Source organism: Candoia aspera, chromosome 4, assembly GCF_035149785.1.
Source record: "Candoia aspera isolate rCanAsp1 chromosome 4, rCanAsp1.hap2, whole genome shotgun sequence".
In the NCBI taxonomy this organism is placed as follows: Eukaryota; Metazoa; Chordata; class Lepidosauria; order Squamata; family Boidae; genus Candoia; species Candoia aspera.
In genome coordinates, this window is record NC_086156.1 from 72601498 (window position 1) to 72621052 (window position 19555).

Genomic DNA, 19555 nt, shown 5'->3' on the forward strand with positions numbered 1-19555 from the left:
GAGATGGGCAGCTATATAAATCAAATGAATAAATTCAAGCAGGAATGGCTCCATTATATGCAACATATTACCCAGCAAGGTAAATTCAGACATTTGGAATATGTTTTTTTAGAAAAAGTATTAAAAGAACAATTAAAAACAATAGATGAAATGACTTAAACAGATACTAGCAATAACTTCCATTGTTTAATGTTTAAGTGTAGCAAAAATATTTAGGTAGTAGTTAGGAGTTGGGAAAATAAATGGAAAGGGATGGGAGAATTCACTACCAAAAGTGTAATATTATCATATTTTTATATTTTATTAGTAGTTCTTTATCTTCTCCTTTGCTTTTTGTATCTTTATTCTTGTGTTATTTCTCTTTATATTATCTGTCAAAGCTTATGCAATTAACCTTTAAAAAATCTTAAGGGAATGTGCAAAAACAAAGGAAAAAAACTAGAATTTAATCAGGGCTTCATCCTGAACTACTATCGATCCAATTAAAATCCTCTCACCTCCACTCCACACAAAAGAGAAAGAAAATAATTGCTAGTGTTGTTTTCATTGTATGTTCAGTTGTATGCAAAACAATGCCTGTGATGTGCTATGAGAGAAAGCCACAAAGCTGCTAAGCCACCCTTTCCCTTAAAGGACCTGTGAATTAATAGTATGCAAATAAAGCACAGGAACAGTGAAATGGGGCAAAGCAAGAATTCCAATCTATGAGAAAACAAACTGCTTACATGCTCTTGATAGGTGCAGCTTTGCTAAAGAAAACCACAGCTTTGCCCCAATTTCAGATAAATTGGTGTGGAGCCAGAAGAAACATGAGTCAGCATTCAAACTTAGCCAATATTGTGAGATCTCACAGTTTTGGAACTGTTTCTAAACTGGTGAAAAAACTCTCTGTAGAAGTGCCATATGCACTGAGGTGTTATTGTTATTCAGTACTGAAGAACTGCCTGTTCATGCTTAAAAGTACTTCATTACTGGTTCATGTCTTACAACACTAAAACACCCTGATGTTGAAAATCAGTTTCTCACTCCTATGACAAGCTGGAGTTCATGTTTATGTTATATCAATTTGTTTTTTCCGCTAATACTTTTTGGGAAAAATACTTTTTGGGAAAAATATTATGAGGTTCCCATCCCATGTTTTTCATCTAGCAATCTCTAAAAATGATTGATTGGAATAAAGAAATAGTAAAACGTGTATGCAAATTGGAGTGGATGAGAAGTAAGAAGGTAGAGGAGGCAGCCTCTCTAAAAGGATGGAAAAGTCGTAACTGGAATCTCCTTCCCTTTTGCTGCCATGGTAACAAGATTCAAAGAAAGCACCCTGGGAAATTCCTTATCAGGGCTCTTACAAAAGGGTGGCTGCTGGCAGTGGGGGGGGGGGCAGGGGAGCAGCTTTAGAAACTGCCTAAGCTACCTGCCACCATATAAAATGATCCTGATTCCTTTGGAACCAGATGTATTCTGAATTTATAGCCCCATATTGGAGTTCAGCAGAGATTTTAGAATCTGAACATTCTATTTTCCTTTAGCAATTCCCAAAGGATTTGCAATCATAATAGCCTACCATATACAATTACCTCTGAGGGAAAAAGAAATGCACATTTTGAAACCAATACATTGATGGTAATACACAACAAAAAATGTTGAGAAAAATAAAAAGCACAACAATTTCTTGATAAAGTTTTCAGTAAATTAGCCTTGCAAGGTTCTGACCTTGCTGTTTTTAAAACTGGCATTTCTCTCTCTGTGCTACCATGCCAAGAGAGCCTAAATAGAATGTGTGCATATTATACTTGTATTCCACTATTCCTCCAAGTGAGCTCTAAGCAACTGCAGACCTTGTGGTTATTACATTTTATCCTCAGAACAACCTAGCAATGTTGGTTGGACTGATGGATAATGGTTGCTGACATCCTTCAAGTGAGCTTTCTGGCTGAGCAAAGATTTGAATCCAGGCTTCTGCAATTCAATTCCAGTAATTTTGCCCAAACACCTCAGTTTGACCCTGACCCTGTCCTAGAATAGACTCCCAACATCTACAGAAGTTTACAGGAGGGAAGGGAGCCAACACGAACTTCCTTTCACCTCTGAGGATGAAACCCAAGTGAGGCATCTCCGTGGCAGTGATGGAATTACAGCCTGGGTCAGGCTTTGCTTACCGCTTGGTGTTCAAGTGAATCATGAGGCTTCAGGAGGTACATGTCCTTGCCATCAGAGAAAACACCCCTGAAGAAGTACAGAGAAACATGGAAGGGTTGCGTAAAATACAAAAGCAGTTATGTTTACATTAAGGGAAAAAGTTAAGAAACCATATTGAGGCAGACAGTAGTAGCTTTAGTAGGACAATCAAAGTTGCCCGTTTCTAAACAGTTGCATGCTAAGTAGTTTCATGAAGCACAGTCGTAGCTGAAAGACATTCCTTACTCTCACTTGGGGAAATCGGTTAGTAAAAACAGAAAATGGACCAAGAAATTTCTATGTGCAGGTTACACATCCTTAAGAATTACTAGGAAATAATATTCCCAGGTGCTAAACTGAGCTTCATGCTGACATCACCCCCAAGTCCACTCAGTGCTGGAGTAGCAACTTTAATCTAGAGCTGATTGATCAGAGTTACTTTTTTAAAAAAAATGTCTAAACTACTGCTTCATCTACAAAGGATTCCAACATATCTACAAAAAATTTATAAATAGAAATACTAATGCAATCTTTTAAAAAAACACAACACAGTCACATGGACTTTGCCTTGATAGAAACTAGGCTTTCTTTGTCATGTTTCCTTTTTCCATTTCACAGTTCCTTACTTACTGCAGGCCATGGCAGGTGGATAGAGCCACAAAAGAGTTTGCTTCTCCACGAAGACTGCCTTGATAGTAACAGTGCTCACCTGTTCCCTAAAAGAGACATAAAAGCATCATGTTTTCCTTTACCTGTCTCAGTTCTTGTAATACAAATTGGTTTGTTCTTCAAGCAAGAAGCAGAAATAAGCAGCCAGATAGCCAGGGACAAATCCAACCGCCCCATCGCACCACTACCATCCAGTTCCCCTATGCCACTCCAGAAGCAAGAAGGTAGTATGTGGAAAGTAGTAATTAGTGTTATCACTCCTTCAAAGGATGGGTAGAATAAAGAATGTGCAGCCAGTGCACTGGGGGAGCAGGGAAATAGAGCATCCAATGGAGCATGAACCTTGGGAACAGTCTTTTGAGGGGAAATAAAGTTTCTTTTCCATGGAACCCATTTCTTCCTCAGATAAAATGTTAGAAATAGCATAGTTTGTACAATGACACATTCTGCACTTGTTCAGAAGCATTCCCATTTTTATTTCTTAAAGTCCAGAGTTTGTCCATAACTGGGAGACTGATTCTAGGGCTGAGCTCTGATGATCAAAGTCTAGCAAGTAGGGCCCAATAATTAAGTTTTTTGTTTCTGCACAGGGAATTTTCTGTTTTTGTTGTTGTTTACATTTTGGCTGATAAAGAACCAGAGAAAGCCTTTTTTCCCATCACAAACATATAAAGCTATTGTGTATTGGCTGTGTCCACACAACACATTAAGCTAAACTAAAATGGGATTAGGTAGTTCATGGTTCAGCAGGGGAATCCAGCCATATTCCTGGCGTACTATGTGAACCACTCCAGCATGTTAAGCCATATGATTTATTTGATTGGGTATTGCTTTTTATTTGAACACAGCAATTGTGTTTATTAACCTGGCTTTTAGCATTTATTTGGATTCAACCACTAAGTCCAACACCAGGGGCATCCATGGGTGAGGAGGGGGTGTAAAAAGTCAAGATATCAGGTGCAGTCACCTATCTGATCAATATCCTGCCTCTTTTTAATATGCATCACATGCATCACACAAACATAACAAAGGAGTGGGATTTGACTGTGCAGTTGGGCCTGCACTTGCAGATTCCCCTTGTTTAGACCTGTCTACCCTATTTAAGTGACTCTGCAAACACTTGTGACATTTGCCACCCACATCTCTTTTTACCTGGAGATGCAATAGCTGAACTTCACTTCCAGGGAAGAAATGGCAGACTGAAGACAGCTCCACTAGAAGTAGAGCTGACAACTATGGTGGAATGAAGAGCCAGCAAGTAGACCGGCTCTTCGTAATTCCCCTCTGGAGAAGGAGAGGACGTCAGATTGCCCACAAGTGCTCCAGACAGCTGCTCTTCACAAGGAGACCACAAGACAGCAGTCTCTGGTGGGTTTAGAGCTTTGGGAGATGAGGGAATAGCCATCTTACTCAAACTGTGGCCTGTGCCTTTAAAAGGACGCTGGGTTCGCACACTTCCTTTTCTAATCACTTTCCGAAATTGCTTAACTGCTTTTCAGTTATTAGGAACTTTTGGATTGACACATTTTACAGCACTGGTTGAGTTTCCTTCAATCTTTAGCAAAAGAAGTTTTAAACACAAGTTTAAGGACTTAAAAAAGTTTTTTTTTGAATAAACAGCAAAAGGGTGATTAGAACTTTGATTTTGGAAAGTTACAAATGGACTAAGGGTCCAGATAAATTTGAAATAAGATTTTGGACTTAATTATAAGAATCCTTTTCATGGGAAAATACTTTTGTTCTGAATTTTTTAAGAAGAATTTTAAATATTTTTCTTTCTTTCTTTTTGCACCTTCTATTTTTTCTTTTTTTTTCTTTTAGTTTGTATTAGTTTTTATTGTTGCCACTGTAATTTTTAATAAAATTACTATAAAATAAGCAATAGATTGAACTTGAGGCCTTTCAAATGCAGGTAGGTGTGCTTTGCCATTGGACAATAGCTCCTCCTGGGGATAAAAAAGGTAAAGGTTTCCCTTGACGTAAAGTCCAGTCGAATCCGACTCTAGGGGGCGGTGCTCATCTCCGTTTCTAAGCCTTGGAGCCGGCGTTGTCCGTAGACACTTCCGGGTCATGTGGCCAGCATGACGACTCGGAACGCCGTTACCTTCCCGCCGAAGCGGTACCTATTGATCTACTCACATTTGCATGTTTTCGAACTGCTAGGTGAGCAGGAGCTGGGATTAACAACGGGAGCTCACCCCGCCGCGCGGTTTCGAACCGCCGACCTTCCGATCGACAGCTCAGCGGTTTAACCCGCAGCGCCACCGCGTCCCAATATCCCTCCTGGGGATATTGCCTTTAAAACTAAAAATGTTGATAGTAAAGGTATGCAAATAAATGACCTTTATGTTTTTAGGGCTGACTTGTAACCAAATTTAATGGTTGTATTTTTCTGGAATTACGTTTTCTTTTCTTAGCTATTTTTAAAAGACCATGCCCTTTGTTTTTTTGCATGCTACTATTTTAAGTAGATCTTTTTCCTGAACCTCTAATATAAAAAGTAACAGGCATGAAAAAAGTAACGGAAAACAGCAAGGTAAAGTGGGAGGAGAGCCTTCAAACTTGACTTCTTTGTTGTATCTTCCACATTTTATTTTTTTTTTAATTTTATTTATCAAATTTTATCACCGCCCATCTCCCTCGCAGTTTACAGTTACACACCTTTGTATATCCAAAAAGAGAACAAAACCTTCAGAGCTGCCTAAACTTTGGATATGATAATTTACAAGTTTAATGCAAATTTGGAAACAGAATACCTCTCATCTTAGTAGAGAAGACTGTAACCAGATTATCATAATGTCTGCTCAGTCAAGTCTGTTGTTGAAAGATCACTTCAGATCCTCTGAACTCCTTTCTTATGTTCATGACCTTTTAAGTATCATAAAATCTGAACCTGACATCCCATTAATCAAGACATTTTCACATAGATCCCTGTTCTCTGTAAGCAGACTGTATGACCCTCTCATGAGAGTGGGGAGCACTTCATATGTGAAAGGAGCTGTCCTCCCCAGTCCTGTATAATTCGGACCTCGGAATTTCAGTTTTTGGGGAGATAACAAAGAACATAGGATGGCTATGTAGAAGTACAAACTACACAGACTTCAGGCAGAGGACTAAGGATATAAGATAAGTCTTCTGAGGTTGAATTTAGAGGGTGTGGAGAAAGAGGAAAGCAGTACTATTCTAGTGCCCTGGGAAGGGAGCTTAAGACATGAAAAGGAGCAAGCAAGCAAGAATGGGTTGGGGGTTTTGTTTTTTATTTTTTCAAAGAGTCAGAGGCAGAGAAAATGGGAGCACAAGGGGACTGGAAGTGAGGATCAAGAAACTTTAGAGATAAATCAATTTGTATTTAATATGAGAAGGAAGAGAAGGGTATTGTATCCAGGATAAGAGAAGCCAAAGTTGTTGGCATCTGAATTCCAGATAGCCAAAGTTAGAAGATGGTGAAAAACCTGAGAGAAGAAAATTACAGGAGCCAAGGCAGGAGATGACCAGAGAATGGACCAGAATGTATGTGGACAGGCAGGCTGTCATAAGACTTTCCACCATCTTCCACTCTCCAAATATGGATTCCAGATGTTCTAGCTTTCTATCGTCTGGTGCCTTCCAGATGTGTTGGATTATGACTCCCATCATACTCAGCACTGCTTAGTTTAATAGGAACAATAGTCCAACACAGCTGGACAGGGATGTTATCTTTCAGGGATGACTTGGTGATGTTGAACGTACAGCTCAAAGGAGGGTGGCATTTAAAATGTAAAGTCAGTGTGGATAATACTGCACTTGAACAATACCGGCAGCAGTGAAGAACAAGAAATGACACTTGAAGTGACATTGGCACCCTAGTACACAGCTGTATCCTCTGTGCAGAGCCATTCCTGTCTGCTGACCTCTCCTTCTTTTGCCTGCTTGCCTCTTTCTATGGAACAGTTCACAAGTGTCCCTGCACTGCCTGTTGTGTTCAAGGTTGTTGCAGTGTGAGAGGCATGAGCAAGCAACCCCCTCCCTCTCAGGTCTATTTATAGAAAACAGCATGGTTCAGGTTAGCTCAGACAAGAATGGGGGAAGCCATCGCTCCTGGCAAAGCAGGGAAATAGAAGAGGGACTCAAGGATTGGCTGCAGCTGCTGGGGAGGCTGTGTGTGACCAACCACTTAGCAAGCACTTAGCATTATTGATGCTCTACTTGTGAGGCTTCCTTTTGCAGGGAGAGCAGGGCTATTTCTGGAGCATCCATTCATTCTTTTTCAGACTCAGCATCTGCAATCGATATCTTTGCTTTGGCAGCTGCAAAGTACAAACAGCCATCCTCCCATCCACAATCTTCCCATTGCCCCACCCAGCTAGTTCTTTCATGTTTAACAGATAAGAGAATTAACCTGAAATAAATGCAGGTCAAGGTCTTGTGAGAACCTTATTCTTCTCCCTCTCTCCCTCTCCTTTTTTAGGACTCAGAGCTGCCCAGTAACTGCCTTCTGACCCTGAGACTCTACATGAGTTTAGATTTTGAAATGATGCGTGCAGTTAGTGCTGATGCAAAGCGACTCTACACATGTTTAAATACAAACAAAGCCTCCTTAGATCCCTTACCATGGTGTGGCTGGCATTTCCATCCTGTCCAAAATGACGTTCCACATAATTTAAGGACAGCAGATGGCTGATGGGAGAAGAAAGATGAAAGTTATATGAATACCTCTACTAATGTTTGAGATCAAATTTGCCTCATATCCTCCTGTTTTCCCATTTCATTCTTACGAAGTCATATGAATTGAGGACACACAAAACCTATGCCATTTCTTTTGTGCAGCCCTTCCTATCCCTGTTTTTACCCATTCTTCTTTGCTCAGTATGATTGCTCTAAGCCACCTTCTAGCTGCCAATCACACCAGTTGTGTGGGTGCACATCATAAGGAATATCTTCAACCTGTATTGTGCCTGGTATTTTTGTCATACAAAGCATGAGCTACATTGTGAGCCCTCTGGACTGGCATGAATAAGCTCTTGCTGTTGGTCCCTGACCATCCCCACCATCTTTCTTCCAGGATCTTCTAGCCTAGCTTCTGAATGCAGACCTTCTCTGGAAAGGCTTAAGTCAGAAGGTTCTGTGGGTGAAAAAGCAATGGACTTAACTGAGCAATACTAGGAACCAGAATTAGTTCCTTGGAAAATCTAGTTTAGGAAATAACAAAGCTCACCTTTCCTCAGTACAGATGTGTGGATTTCATGGTTGTGATACAAAAACATTCTACAAACATTCTTGAATGCACTATTATTATTTAATCATTGTAATTACTACAAATTATTAGACTTGTTCAGGGTTTTCACTGTTTTATTTGGAAGAGCTATACACCCATAAAAATGATCTTCAAACTCGCTAGGAATGGAAAAAGAGGCTCACGTAATCAAGCAGCCTGTAGTCCCTGACAAATGGCTTTGAGTACTTTTCTTCACTTCTGTGGCCCGCAGGCAAATTCCAGCCCTGAAAATGAATGCTGAGCTTTGCTCAGGTTATTTTTCAAGACATCTGGGCTCCTGGGTACAAGCAGGCATGGTCTAGGGGTGAAAGTTACCTGACCTGCTCGTTAACCATACCATATCCAGTTACAGACCAAGACTCATCATCAGCGACCTCATCTTACGGTGATCTAGTGCCTAAACCTGAGCTTAATTTATTTCCAGGATAGAGCAGGAAGAACAGAGATGTTTCCAGATGCCCTATTAAATATTCAAAGGCACTCACCTAATCACAGCTTTCAGAGATAGTGCTTCATACCATCCACTATCCCAGACATATATTCACACACAAAATTAGGAACTAGTATGAAAAAAGCCAAATATTTTTTACAGTATTGCATGGCTCATATAATAAAAATCAGTACATCAAAAAATCTCAGTTTTCTCACAGCACAGCCACACACCTATTTATATCCTGTTCATCAACACAAGCTTTCAGTACCTACACAGAAGCTCATACAGTATATTGGCATACACTGTACACATACTGTAACATACGTTCAGGAGTCCATTGGAGTTGGGTGGCTAATAAATTTAAATTAATAATAATAAGTGTACAAATGCTGCAATCTGCAATTAATTATGACTGTAATCACATGCACAAAATGTCAAGAATATGAGCAAAATTGTTGTGAATATGGTGTCAATCATAGTCACTTGTTTGCTTGCACTGTTTCACATGTGTGCACGTGCACACACAGAAAAGAACCCTTTCAAATACTGATGTAATAAACTAATTAGTTTCTGAGATAAAGGGAAGTGAAATTTGACTGCAGCATAGCCAGCAGAACTGTTTTTCATTGACAGGACTCTTCTCTGGAGGCTATAAATAACAAGTGTAGAGTGTCACTGAGCATGTGCAGAGTGACTTTCTCTCATTGTTATGTAATTATAACTTCTCTGAACTCATCAGAGATGAATAGATAAGGCATATGCAGGAGAAGGTACACCTTCTAGGTATACTTGTACTTCAATACTGAAATTCCATTTTAGAAATTAAACACTGTTCCCCCCTTCCATATCTCCTTGATATTTTAATTAGCACAAGAATCATCAACATACATAAATCAAATCAAATCTTTCTTATGATCATAGACAAACATAATCAACATACATAAAACATTCTCCAGAACTACCCAGCCATCTCCATTTTCACTTACACAGTGTTTTAGCCATGGTCAGGCTGTAATTACAGCCAGTGTATTCCAAAATTGTCTAATAAAAACAAATGGGACAGAGCTGGCATAACTGCAGTGGCCCTTTCCACTCACAACAAGCATCCAGTCTTATCACACAAACATATACACACCAACCTACATACACAAACAGGAAGGCAAGCACACCTCCTCACTCATTGTGCTGCACGTGTCTTGGCTTGCCATCAGGAATACAAAATCAGCACCCTGTAACTCCTATCCTGTCACACCTCATTACAGCCATATGTTAAGAAGATGTATGCACCCACATACTTGCCTGTGAATTTGCATGCTGCTACCTCAGCTTCTGCCAATAGAGTACCCTTAGATTTCAGTTCTAATAAGCCCCAGCCAATGTGGCTATCTGGGAATTAAGAGTGTTGGAAATGGAGGCCATTAAATTGGGGGAGGCTGGTTTACATGAGGACTCCCACTTTGAAAATTTCACACCTCCCATATGGCAACCCATCCATGAGGCCTTGGCCGCCTCTTCTGCAGAGAAGAACATAATCTGAGCCAAAACATTGCTTCTTCCATATGCAGTTTTTTAAAACAAATGTTAACTGAGATAACAACATTATTCAATCTCATTATTGCTGTTAATTATCAAATTAAAACTGTGATAACTGTGTTATCATCCATTATTGCAAGCACATTTTATGTCAAATTATTACAGACTCTGTCTCCTGCCTGGAAAGGTCCTCTCCTTACATTTTTCTATCGTTTTGTCTGCTCTTGTATATCTAAATCTGCTACTCGACATAAGTATCTCTGCATCTGATGAAGGTTTATACTGTAATATATTAATTCCTCCTTAAGGTATCATGAGATAAAATGTTCAGACAGAAACTTGCCAAAATGACCTGGGGGCCACTGCCTTTGCCTTCAATGCTCCATTATCCATGAAAATTTCATCAACTGTATTTATGAAATCACTGCTTCTATTTCCATAGTACCTTCAAATGCAACAGTTGCACAGTTAACCCCAAAATGTTTAGAGATTAATTGATTGAATCAGAGTCCACAGTTTCAGAAGCCTGGAATTCAGCTCTAGTTACAAGAGGGTAGGAAACAGATACTTTATTCTTCTTTTTCTTATTTATATGCCTGAAGGATCATCTGAATGAAATAGATCCAGCCAGCTAATCCAGCTTTCTCTTTCTACATTTGGGTATGGACAAGTTCACGAGAATCTCTTGCAGTTTGCCCCAGAATCTGTTACACAGAGATATACTTCTCATGAACTTGGAGATTCTCTTTTGCTATGAGAGCTAAGAGTCACTGATGGACTTATCCATCATGAATTGGGTTATCACTTTTTAATGGACATTATATATAGTGGCAATGAATTAAAGGTAAAGGTAAAGGTTTCCCTTGACGTAAAGTCCAGTCGTGTCCGATTCTAGGGGGCGGTGCTCATCTCCGTTTCTAAGCCTTAGAGCCGGCGTTGTCCGTAGACACTTCCGGGTCATGTGGCCAGCATGACGACACAGAACGCTGTTACCTTCCTGCCGAAGCGGTACCTATTGATCTACTCACATTTGCATGTTTTCGAACTGCTAGGTGAGCAGGAGCTGGGACTAGCAACGGGAGCTCACCCCGCGTGCGGTTTCGAACCGCCGACCTTCCGATCGGCAGCTCAGCGGTTTAACCCACAGCGCCACCGCATCCCATCCAATGAATTACATACATTTATTTGTATTGTGTGAAGACATGCCTCCCTTTGACTATCCTGAATTTGTTACCATTCAAATTCATTGTATGGCCTCAAAATATGCTTAAAGAGAAAAACTCTTTGTTTATTATTTCTATTAGTAATCCTTACTTATTTCTATTCCCTTTTCTGCATCTTTCTATCTATATTATGATAATTTTTAATATAAGACTACTACGACTGAATAAGTATTCTAAATAGGATCACACCCTAGATTTGTAGATTGACATTTATTTATTTATTTATATTCAATTTATAGAGCTGCCTATCTCACATGTGATTCTGGGCGGCTCACAGAATTTTTTTAAAAAGAACAAAATATAATAAACAAATACAAATAGATCATAAAAACAGATTAAAATCTGATGAAACCATAAAAAGCATACATAATCAGCAGCTTTTACAATAATTGTTTATTCATTTTTCATTTACTATTTAAATCCATTTCATCAAAATTTCTGACAGTACATCTTTTGCTATCATGCTTAGCTGGTGGACTCACATTATGCTAAGCCACAGTTTAATAACAGTTTATTAAACATGCCAATGTCATGAGTACTGATGGTGAGCAGGAGGGGGCCTCTATCCAGGGGGGAAAATGCATGCGTAGTACTGAGGAGTTAAGCAGCCATTCAAAGAGACACAGATCAGACCTGCCTTAACTTTTGGGATTTATCTGTCTGGGTTTTCCCACGCTTCTTCAGTTTGTTAGGATTCTGTCTTATGTAGCAGTAATAAACACTAGAGACCTACTCCTCGTCTCAGCGTGATTCCTGACTGTTAGGACAGCCACAATGGCTTGGTTCACACAACATTATGCTATAAACCATGGTTTATCAATCACCATACCTGGGACCACCTATATCTTAAGCCCAAACCTAACAAACTAGGGTTTAGCATGATGCATTAACCCAATTACTGAGTTCTCCATAACAAGGTTCCCACAATCTATTTTCTCTATGATCAGAGTCCATTTACAAAAAAAGACATTGAGACCATTATGGCAGTGAAAAGGTGTAGCATCTTACAGAATGACAAGAGTGTGATTCTGATGTGACTCCACCAAACTGTCCCTCTTCCCACTGTAAGCAGGAGTATCACATACAAACATACAAGGTACCCTTATACCAACAGACACTATCTAGCCAGCATTATTTATTACACTGATAGCAATTCTCTAAGATCTGAGGTAGAGTTTTTTCCAGCTGTGCTATGCAATATCCTTGATCCTTATACATGAAAGCATTTTGTTATATAGGTTTAATAGTACCGTACACCCATATGTTCTCCATTGTACCATGAAAATCAGCATATCATAAAGAAGAATCTTAGTTTAGTATTCTCTGAGATGTGACACACCAATGTTCTATGGACGAGGTTTCTTTCTTTTTAAATGTGGACAGATTTTACTGCTTCCTTATCCATTCTTTGTAACTGTCCATTTCCTCAAGATCTACAGTTGTATATACATTTTTGCTGAATGTATTTCTTGGCTCCAACTTTCAGAGAGGGCTCCAAGCAACCACTCCTTCCCCTTCCTTCCTTACCCAACTGAAGAGTGGAGCTCTCACATCTGAATCACAAGGACAGTCATTCTGGCAGTGAATTACTTACTGGTTCAGTTCAAGATCCAAAGTGAAGGCTGAGCCAAAGGCAGGGATGAGGAAGCTCACTTGGGCCAGATGGATAACCTAAAAGAACAAAAAGAAATTAAGGCAGAGCCTTCTTTGCCATTTGCCTTTATTTGCAGTGGACTGGTCAAATAAGTGCTTATCCATCGTATACTAATTGTGATAGAGATGCTCCACAATACTGCTTTCACATCTAACTGCGCTCGATCACACATATTCCTTCTTATACTAAACTCTCCTCTCCCTCCCATCCCTTCATATGCATACAACAAGGATTTAATTAATGTATTGTAATCATCACCTCATACATATGGAGAAAAGACACAGGTGCCTTTATAAAAATACAGAATACCTTTGCCCTCACCACTGAATTTGAATCCACCACCACCATACCCAGTTCACCTGATATTAGAGAGAAGAAGATAGAATTAACACCTATTCGGGACCACCTCACTTGCTCCAAATGATGCTGTTTGTCCTGTGAGGTCATCTAGAGAGAGACTCCTTTGCCTCCTGTCCTCTTGTGGGATACAATATGTGGGCGAGAAGGTGGTCTCCTTAGCACTGGCCTCCCTGATGTACGAGATGTGGCCCACAGAGGTGACTGCTTCTGGCATTCAAAAGGCCCTGACGAAGGGCACTCTCAGCAGGATTCACTGATCAAGGGTCATTGGGAACCATTTATGGTTTTGTTCTGATATTATTTTAATAGCAGGGTAGGAGGTTTGTGGTTTGAAAAACATTTTATGCTCAATGTTTTTACTTTGTAAACTGCCCAGAATCTTTGTGTGTGGGTGATGTAAACATTTGGCAGGCAGGCAGGTTCCCATAGGGCAGGTTTTCCTCAGATATGCCCTATGTTATCCCTTTTCAGTTCTGCCATGCCCCAGCCTGAGGATGAAGTAGGATCAAGGAACCGCTCGCTCTGGGGTAGCTGCTGTCCCAAGGGTGGGTTTTGTGCAGTGGGAGAAAATGGGTCATGATGAGGCAAGGCAAGATGAGTCTTGCCCTAGTCAAGATCACACATCACCCTATGGCAAAGACGCATGAGGAAGCAGCTAGAAATTGCCGGCTTATCACTCTCATAGGCTCAGGAGTACAAGTGAGAGTCAGCAAAGCACACAGCTCCAAGCTCTCCAAGCTTCAGGACCCCAGGTTCTGAAGTTCCCACTTGTTTCAGCTTCTAAGAACCTCACAGGCAACCTCTCCAGTCCAGTAGGAAAAGCCTGGAGACCTCAAAACCCCAAAGATGAGCAAAAGGCACAAAGATGCAGCCTCTGGTTTCTCAGGTGCATCTCTCCTGCTTCTGGAACCCCACACAAGCCTGGACAAAATAGAAATAGCAGAACAGTGAGAGAGAACAGCCCCTTCTGGCTTAGTAGTTAGGGAACAGCAGCCCCCTTCCCCACAACCCCGAATCTGGCTTTTAGCGCTGGTGGGCCTGAATTCCATACTGATAATGCTAAATATGCTCCACTTAGCCTGATTCATTATTTGCAGGATACTGTACCCACAGTGCCAAACAGCCACAATCATTATTGTCTTGCTTGTTTGCTTTTTTATTTTTTTATTTTTAAAGCTATCCCCTTCTGTTGATATGAGTGCTCAAGGTGGCTTAAAACATTTAAAAGACATTATAAAACAGCATAATAAAATCAATCCAATAAAAATCAATCCAGTTAAAAACTTGGCAAGATCAGCATTCCTTCCTGGGGAAAGCATTCGACAACATGGAGCCCGACAGGAGAAGGCCCTCTCCTGGGTATCAGGTATCTGACCTTCTTGCAGTGGTATTGCCTTCGAAATGCCTCTCTTATTGATCTAAGTAATCAGGCCAATACTATCCTCAGTACAGAAAGCACCTCAGATAGCCAGGCCCTAAGCTTGGCTTGGAGCTGAACTCAATGTTTTAGTGCAGTCAAGCTTAGCTTCTTCAGCTAATTTTGACTGAGCACAACTCTGACTCAAATCTTCGTACAGTACACATATTTTTGCATGAAAGTTTCATTCAACCATCTTGGCTAACTGATGAGTATTCACTATTCCTCAGTTTTCAAACCATTTTTACAACCAGCTTGGATAGGGGTCAGCTCACAGCTGCCTGTCATATTTCAGAAGGTGAGAATAGGACTTCATCACCCCATCACTTGGCAAATCTGTGGGGGGTTTTTTCCGAATCTCATAAGAATTCAAGTGAATGTGACAGTACAGGTAGTCCTCATTTAATGACTGCCCTGTTTAGCGACCATTTGAAGTTACTATAGTGCTGAAAAAATAACTTTACAACCAGTCCTCACACTTATGACCTGTCCCCACAGTCACACGATTGAGATTCAGACACTTCACAACTAGCAGGGCTTACAACCATCACAGTGTCCTGCAGTCACATGATCACCATTTGTGTGCTTCACAGACAGCTTCCAACAAGGAGAGTCAATGGAGAAGCCAGCAGTAAAATCGCAAGTTGTGGTCATGTGATGTCTTGCTTGATGACTGCAGTGATTTGCTTAACCTAATGACCGCAGCAGAAGTGAAATTGTAAGTCTGTCATGGTCACATGATGTCTTGCTTAACGACTGCATCACTTAGTGACAGAGTTGCCAGTCCCAATTGTGGTTGTTAAGCAAGAACTATTTGTATTTGGGGAGATTTGAGACAAAAACAGAATCTTGTGAGTTTTGGGGATAAGAATGCCACCATTTTGCAATTTTTGACTAGATAGATAGAGATAGAGGTAGTCCTTGAGTTACAACAGCAATTGGGACTGGAATTTCCATCGCTAAGTGATGTGGTCATAAAGTACAACATCACGTGACTGCATCACTTAGTGATGGCAATCCCTGCAGTCCCATTGCTGCTGTTAAGTGAGGATCGTGGGACATTACGTGAGCATCTCCTTGCAACTTCCTGCCGGCTTCCAACAACAAAAGTCAGTGGGGAAGCCAGCAGGAAGTTGCAAGACCCAGGTGACTTACAAGCAGGCCAGCAGGCAGGTAAGTGGCTACTCCTGGGTGGGAGAGGGAGTGAGGGGATGCATGGGTGGCCAGGGAGGCGCGGGGCAAGCATGGCGAGGCTTGGGGTGGCTGCTGCCAAGTGGGAGGGGGTGTGCGAGGGTGCACGAGTGGCTGGGTTGGCATGGTGTGAGCACGGCAAGGCTCGTGGAGAGTGTGCAAGTGGGGGATTGTATTGACTTTGCTTGTGGGAAGCCAGCAAGGAAGATCGCAAATCGCAATCACATGACTGCGGGATGCTGCAACTGTTACAAGTGCAAGCCAGTTGCCAAGCACCCAGATCACAATCACATGACTGTGGGGGTGCTGGGATGACCAGAACTTCAACAACCAGGAATAACCACCACTCATTCAGTGCCGTCATAACTTTGAAGGGTTGCTGAATGAGTGGTCGTTAATCGAGGACTATAGATATAGATAGATGCGATCACACCTAATGGTATGTTTAGCTTCTGAAAATATTGCTGACCTCTGTTTTAGATCTTGAGAGAGAGCATGTTTGTTGAGAGGAGCCCAAATAAATACATTTTGCAATACACACAGAATATTTGGTAAAGCAGTTCCTTCATTAGAAGATTCTCTTTTTGTTAGACACACCAACATACGCATCTTAAGGCAGAACTAGGAAATGGAAGGCTGGACGAATGAAGTTGATTTGAGTTGCTACAGCTGACCACTTGCAGGGGCTAATTAAAGCAGGCACAAACTGATGTGGACACAGAGTTAATATCATGACGTTGTTTTTACTCCAAAGACTTTTTGCAAGATGCAGCAGCCAGTATGATTTCCTGGATGTCAGATCAGAGGATAAATCTGTTTCTACTCTATACACAACCAAAACACCAGATTCTAGGGATAGCTACTTAGCATCTGGATCTCTGCACCATTTTGCCCTCTAAGCCTCTGGCTTCACTTATGCTTGAACATGGATAAGACAAAGTATCAATATCTAATTGCCTATTGGAATGTACTGCAGGATCTGCAACGTAATGGCTTAAGGAACTGCACTTAGCAATACATACAGTATTTAGAACAGCAACGTCTAGCCAAAAGGAGATGTTTGGTTCTCTTCCATCTTTTATTAGGTTTTTCTCTTAGGCTCCTTGCACAGCCTGTATATTCCCCAAATACTTGTTTAGATATTTCCCACCCCCACTCCAGAGCGTATTCATGTTCATAAACATAATTTCACAACAGCCTGACCAGAAAATGGAAACTGGTGGGAATTCAGGCAGAAGCAAATGGGTGACACATTTAGTCTATGACACATGTATATTCCTGCTGCACAAAGTTGGGGTTCAGAAATATAAGAACATGAGTGCCCTGCTGAATCGGATCCCTGGCCCATCTAGTCCAGCAGTCTGTTCTCACAGTGGTCAGCCAATGGCCAACCAACTGCACAAGGAAGCCCACTACTGTAGGCTCCCAGGCAGATGGTCATCAAGGCGAATAGCCATTGATCCCCACGATTTCCGTAAATTGTTCCAACCCTTTTTTGAAGCCAGCCAAGCTGGTAGCCAGCAGCACATCTCATGGTAGTGAATTCCAAAGTTCAGTTTTATGTTGGGTCAAGGTTTTCATTGTATAAAATGCATGAAATCATAATTTAGAATACCACTCTAAGCTTCTAACACACTGTTGTGTTTATCTCTGAGAACAGGCTTCCATGTCAGAATGCAATTTAAGCTGCTGCATCCTACTCATTTCTCCTTTCTCTCTCACCTTCGTTTTTAATTAACATCCCCCTTGAAAAGTTGCTGATTATTTGATTAAATAAAGCCAAAAGTTCCTGTACAAAAGCCTATAAATATGGATGGAAGCTGCCCACTCCCCTTTAAACCTTCTAAGTCAGTAGTGATCATTACAGCTTGTGGCAGTGAGTTCCACAAGCAAATAGTGTATTTGGTGGCCTGCTCTTCTTCCTTCAGTTCAGAAGGAAGTATTAGCACTGATTGCATGTGTTCTGGGAAGAAGTCCTTCAGTATTGGCATATGAAATGATATCAGACAATACCCAGAATCTAGCAAGCAGAGCAGCAATGGGCTAATGGCAGGGAGGTTTGGTAATGGAACGTGAAGTAAAATGGATCATCAGAGTGATTGGAGGAATGGGAGAAATGTAGACAGCAGACTAAAAGCTTCTGCAACTGAATCCTGGCTCAAATTAAATCCTGCTAAAATGCTGCTGCAGCATATTGGACTAATGCAATTTTTGGCTTTATAATAGAGGAGGAGGGAAGGGCTAAGACTAAGGCTAAGGGCTAAGAATTAAATGGTTACTCAGACATGAGGGTCAGTTCTGGTTTCTCTGCTGTTTGCTCATTCCTTTTCCTACAGAAGAAGGGACAATTGCAAGGTGAAGTGATCAGAATATTTCAAGGACTGAAAAACATGATTTCCAAAGAAAAGTTATAAAAAGCTCGACATTTTTAGCTGTAATAAAAAGATGGAAGAAGGATAAGACAAGTTCAGGGTATATTCCAAAGAGAAGAAACATGTTCAACTCTTCCTTTTGATTGGTATATTCAGCCTATTTAATCAGAGGAAAAAAGTCACTCCAGTTTACATAGCGATTCCTTCGGATATTGATTCATGGTGAGGGACTGATTTAAGGGTTACAGAAGGAGAAGGAACTTCAAACCTGAAACTGTCTCCCTTTCCTTTTCCCAAAAGGAAACAATAATATAAACTAGTGCTTCCCAAACCTGGGTAAATTACCCAAAATCGGGTAAAAGTGGTTTTCCTTTGAGTAACTGCACACAACCATTTAAACCTGACTTAAGCGTTTTACCTACATCGGGTGAAAAGGACTTTCTGATAAGCGGTTTTGGGTAATGGAGGAAAAAGGGAAGCACTGATATAAACAAACTGGATGATTAAGATTCCTTCAATATTTTCAAAAACCTTTGGACGAAGTCTCTCATGCAGAGCTCATGGACAGTCATGGGATGACAGGGCAGATCAATTACCAGCTGATAGGGTGTCCATGGGAGGGAGGTCAAAAATGTCAAGATGGTGGCTGCAACAAGTAATCACTGCACCCCCCCACTACTTTTTATGCATACTGCACACCCTGCAGATATGAAACAAAAATAATAAAATAGAACATGGCTGCATCCCAGGACTCTCCCGCTCAGGAAAAGATAAAACTAAATTGGGGTCACAAAAGAATTTCAGGGACTGACCTCAACAGTTCTCTTGCTGATGAATTAGTTATCATCTGAGTTCACAAATGTGAAATTATTCACAAATAATTCAACTCTTGAATTATTCTGGGAGGCTTACAAAATTTTAAATATAAAAATCACATACTAGGCAGCATAGCAAACTCTAAAAGTCTTGAATGAAAAGATATATTCTATTATTGAGTTACAAACTGGGCTTGCAAAAATCCAGTGTTTTCTGCATCTTCTTTCTGCCATCTAGTGGTAATCTGGATTTTTGCACCTCAGAGAAGGTGGGCCTAGGCAAGCTTCATGCGCAATAGCACTTTGTTCCAAAATAAAGCCCTGCTGCAGAAAAACAAAACAAGACTGAACTCCTGTTATAAAACTATGACAACCATCTGTGGTAAGCACACATATATGGCATCCATTTTTTGTCATTTATAATATGCTCTGAAATATCAAATGCTTATCATATCT

At 40.7% G+C, this 19555-nt stretch overlaps 1 protein-coding gene across 3 annotated transcripts in view; it reads right to left on the bottom strand.

Moving 5' to 3' along the window:
• Nucleotides 1-19555, bottom strand: part of ADAM11 (ADAM metallopeptidase domain 11) — an 85348-nt gene that overhangs the window by 53168 nt on the left and 12625 nt on the right. For all 3 annotated transcript variants that reach the window (XM_063300519.1, XM_063300518.1, XM_063300517.1), the window contains exons 3-6: nucleotides 12885-12961; nucleotides 7437-7503; nucleotides 2809-2894; nucleotides 2160-2226 (exon numbers count right to left, since the gene is read on the bottom strand). In XM_063300519.1, the coding sequence (XP_063156589.1) occupies nucleotides 2160-2226; nucleotides 2809-2894; nucleotides 7437-7503; nucleotides 12885-12961 (297 nt within the window). The remainder of the gene's footprint in view (nucleotides 1-2159; nucleotides 2227-2808; nucleotides 2895-7436; nucleotides 7504-12884; nucleotides 12962-19555) is intronic.